Here is a 4,659-nt window from a genome sequence, read left to right on the forward strand (position 1 = left end):
CTACAACTCTTGCCAAAACTTGGAAATAAACCTTGAATCACGATCAGAAATAATGTCCTTAGGCACACCATGAAGCTTCACCACAAATTTGATATAAGCCTTAACCAACTCAGCCTTACTCCACGTATCTTTCATAGAAATAAAGTTAGCTGACCTAGTCAATCGATCCAAAATCGCCTATATCATATTATTCCCTCTTTGAGTCCTTGGTAAACCAGCAATAAAATCCATGGAAATGCTCTCCCACTTCCACTTAGGCACATCTAAAGATTGAACTTTACCTTATGGTCTCTTATGCTCTCCCTTCATCCTTTGACACACCAAGCACCTTGCAACGAATTCAGCTACCTCCTTCTTCATCTTTGGCCACCAAAAGGTCTTCTTCAAATCTTTATACAACTTGTCTCCTCTAAGATGAACAGAATAAGGTGTAGAATGAGCTTCAGTAGGATATTTCTCTTCAATTCCTCATTATCAGGTACACACCACCTTCCAGCAAATCTAAGACTGTCACCTGCATGAATCTCGAACTTGGAATCACAACTCGAGCCCTCAGCCTTGCTCACGACTTCACGCCATTTTCGGATATTCGGGTCCACATTTTGCTTCTCATTGATCTCAGCATATAACTCAGGTTCAATGGTAAAATCTCCAATAAAATCACCCTTCTTAATCATCGAAATCACCATTTTCTCCACTTCTTCATGCAACCTCACCCTTGACATGGCAGTGCATAGAGCATGAAGAGATTTCCTACTTAATGCATCTGCCACCATATTCGCCTTCCTTTTATGATATAGTATCTCCATATCGTAGTCTCCAATCAACTCAATCCATTTATTTGTCTCATGTTCAACTCCTTTTGGGTATAAATATACTTCAAACTCTTATGGTCATAAAACACCTTAAAAGTAGCTCCATAAAGGTAATGGCGCCACAATTTTAGTGCAAACACCACGGCTCCTAGCTCTAATTCATGGGTAGGGTAATTCTGTAATACCCACCCCGTTAGGGCTCCGTTGACCACTGTTGACTAACCTTAGACACATGTCTAGACCTCTGGGAACCTTATTAGTTCGATCTTACGTTATGATAACCTTTGGGATTAGGAAGCTCGATCTAGCGTAGGCTACTCGATCGAGCCCAGTGAATCGATTGAGTAGAGGCCACTCGATCGAGTAAGTTCCCTACTCTATCGAGTAAGTCGAGTTCAGCGGTAAAATATAAATGTGACACCCTTAAATCTAGCCTTAAATCTGTAAGTCAAATGCAAATTCCGTCAAGTCCAAAGTCTTTAAACACGAGATTACAATAAAATTGAGTATTCATACGACCCATTTCCAAATTCGTTTACCCAACGTTCAAACGAATTGTCATTTTCCCCCCGATACGCCCTTATTTCGAAATAAAAGATTTTACACGGTTTAAACTATTTTTAAACATTTCCAAACTATCAAAATAAATACTTTTCTTCAAAATATAATAAAATTATATTTCTTTGAATTATTTTTACTTTAAATACATTATTGTCAAATTTTACTTGATTAATTAATTATTTTCGAAACATATTAACGGTCCGAAATTTACGGGGCGTTACAATAAATCGGGAAGTCGTGAACCCAAAATCATTTTTCATTTCATTCCTTCCTAAACCTAATCGACGATACCTTTCTCTCCTTCACCAACCTTCACCTATTAATATCCTTTATGCTTGGGGACACCATTGGATGGGAGGCACGAGTCGGGTAGCGGTCTTGTCGCCGGAACGCCGAGCATAGGTAAGTCATCATCATCGTCTTCCTTAGTTTTAGTTGTGGTTATGTTTGTTAGTAATAGGGTTTGCCATACTGTTTGTAATAGGTGGTAATGGTGGTTGCTTGTCGTCATATGGTTGTATGCGGTGTTGCTGCTGATTGCTAAAGGTAGGTTTTCTTACCCAGTTCTGTTGATTGTTTGGTATGTTGGTTGTGTTGTTAGTTGGTATTGATTTTGTTTCCATTGCTATTGTGGTTAGTTGTTGTTTATTGTCTGTGGTCAACGAGGTGGGTCTTCGGCTGAGTGGAGTCATCTCAGGAATGGCTTCACGCCCTTGATTCGCCCCTTGTGGTTTCCGCCACAAGGGGGATGTGCACATTAATGGACATGGGTTATGCGCTCGATAGAGATGAGCGAGGCTGAGGTGGGAAAGACCGCGGTCCCCCACTAGCGGTGTGGAATATCTGTTGCGATGGATATTTTGGCAGGACATTTCTTTCGGTTAGTCAGATGATTGATGGGTGATTGGAGGTGGAGTTGGGTTGTGTATGCCGTACTTTGTGTTTTGTATTTCTTCAGTTACTGACCTTGTGTGGTGTTGTCTGTGTTTCTTATTGTGTTGTGTCTACCGTGATCCATTATGGTGAGCAGTCAGTCTTAGCAGGTGTCGATGTGTGGAGCTTAGCTGGGTGCGTTGGAGGGACAAGTCTATCACTGAGTTATGGCATGGATAATATCACCGTAGTTGATAGTTGTTGTTATCAATTGTACCTTTTTATTTTATTGAGTTAAACTTGTAATAAACTTAATTGTTCTTTTATTAACGTTATGATATTTACTATTCCTCGGGCAACCGAGATGGTAATGCCCTTATTTGCTAGGGAAGGTCTTTCGAAGGCTCCTTGGTAGATGGGGGTGTTACAAAGTGGTATCAGAGCGACGATTTTAGAACCTGTAACCAATGAGCCTACTGAACGTAGTGAGTCTAATAAAATGAACCTGGTGTATGTATATTGGGAGCCCCTTGAAATTGCTTGATTTTGGGTGAGAAAGCACCCTCATTCCAAAATCCTGGCCCCAATATGCTTAAGCCAGCCACTCCGAATGGGAATATCGAGTCCGGAATGGTGTGTGTATATGTGTGTAGTGTATGAAATAGATACATGTATATAGATGAGTAGGAGATATGACTTGTGTGTGCAAGTGATAAAATAGAAATGTGCAATTTGCTTGTATAGTTGTGTATGCGTAAGTGTATGTTGAAGAATGGTGCGGTGTGTGAGAAGTATACATGAGGATATGTGGTGACGTGAAAGTTGGTAATGGTTTTCAAGTTTACCTTATTGATAGATTACATGAACATGTAAGGTAGTGTTGTAAAATTTAATATGTGGATAAGTGGAATACCGTAATTGATATGAACGCACATGTGAATTTAAGAGCTTGTTGTTTGTAGAACTGAAATGCAAAAGTATGAGTAGAAAATTGTTATTGTTATAATTAGATATGTGAGTTAAAGTATGTCATGGCCGGATTGAATCGTATCTTGTTTGGAATGTAGTAGAATAGGAGTAGTAATGTTTGATTGCGGCAATCGTGTTATATGCAAGCAGGTAATGTTAATTGATAGTAATCGTATGGAAATAATTAGCGACGATTTCTAAGTATACCTTAGACTCACCGAATTCGTAATCATATGGAAATAATTAGCGACGATTTCTAAGTATCTCTTTTGTTATTTCTAAGTATACGTTGTTTTGCAGGAACGACCCACCGAATTCGTAATCTTTTGTCGCTTGTTTTGACTTACTCGACCGAGTACAAGGGACGACTCGACCGACTAAGCCTTACTCGACCAAGCAAGAGGGTCAGTCGATCGAGTTTGATAGAAAATAGAATCCATGCTTATTCTGCCAGCGTCAAAACTCGACCGAGCGACCTCAACTCGATCGAGTACCTCAGATACTTGATCGAGTACCCCTGCTACAGTAACACGGGCTGTTATAAAATTTATCGGGGCTTATAAACCCCAATTCTTTCATTCTTCTTGTTATTTACCACTCATTCAAAAACTTAAAAAAAAAACCTTCATAAAAATTTCTCTCCCTATAAACTTTGGTGAATTTGTGTTTGATTTCCTTCTAAATCCTCCTAATTCATTTATTCAATCCATTTGCAAACTTATTCAAGGTAAATTTCTACTTCTCTTCTTTGATTTTAAGTCAATTTGAGGCATGTTAGTGTTGTAATTTTCTGGAATTTCGGTTTTATACCCAAAGTTTTTGTACTATAATTGCTAGATTTTGATAGAAATCACCTTGAATTATTATTATTAATGTTAGAAATTGCAAAAATTGAACCGATTTGTGACTATATGTGAACCGAATTTCTAGGGTTTACTCTTAAAATTTGATTTTTGTTCATCTTTTGCATCTTTAAAGGTCGAAATAGAGTAGGGAATGCTACTAATATCATGTTTAGTGCTTGATTTTGGTTAATCTCATCCAAAATTTCGTCTTAAAACTCCGTCTTAAAAGTGCCCAAAACTGAAACTTTGCCTAGTGATCAATTATGAAGTTTATTTTTAGAGATTAAGGTCCAAATACTTCTACCATTTGTGAAAATTTGGTGTTTTGGAGATTTGAAACCATCTTTCTATAAAATTATAAGAGTAAAGGGAAGGGGAAAATTCTTGTTTTGTCTCAAAATCTTACTTGTTTCGGCGAATAAACCACTTTAATTGTTGTTTTTCTCCACATGAATCATTTGTAAAGTTTACTTTGATATTGTAAAACCCGATGTGTGGCTAAAACCATGTTGAAACAGATGCCGAGAGCCGCAGCTGCAACCCGCCAAAGCAAGAGGTCACGCGCCGCTGAGCCTGAGGTAGGGGAGGGAAGTCAG

The 4,659-nt window shown here is 38.5% G+C and overlaps 1 protein-coding gene across 1 annotated transcript; it reads right to left on the reverse strand.

Moving 5' to 3' along the window:
* Positions 1 to 809, reverse strand: LOC141629473 (uncharacterized). Its single transcript, XM_074442468.1, has 2 exons — positions 401 to 809; positions 1 to 128 (listed from the first exon to the last, which is right to left on the reverse strand). Exons 1-2 carry the CDS (start codon positions 807 to 809, stop codon positions 1 to 3), a joined length of 537 nt encoding a protein of 178 aa, XP_074298569.1.
* Positions 810 to 4,659: the final 3,850 nt, after the last annotated feature.

This window comes from Silene latifolia, chromosome Y, assembly GCF_048544455.1.
Source record: "Silene latifolia isolate original U9 population chromosome Y, ASM4854445v1, whole genome shotgun sequence".
In the NCBI taxonomy this organism is placed as follows: domain Eukaryota; kingdom Viridiplantae; phylum Streptophyta; class Magnoliopsida; order Caryophyllales; family Caryophyllaceae; genus Silene; species Silene latifolia.

Excerpts from the sequence above, each read along its gene's own strand:
- LOC141629473 (XM_074442468.1), bottom strand. The coding sequence starts at position 809 with ATGGAGATACTATATCATAAAAGGAAGGCGAATATGGTGGCAGATGCA. Across the intron at positions 129-400 it reads GTTCATCTTAGAGGAGACAA|ATACGTGGAGTAAGGCTGAG; the intron begins GTTGTATAAAGA and ends TTTCTATGAAAG.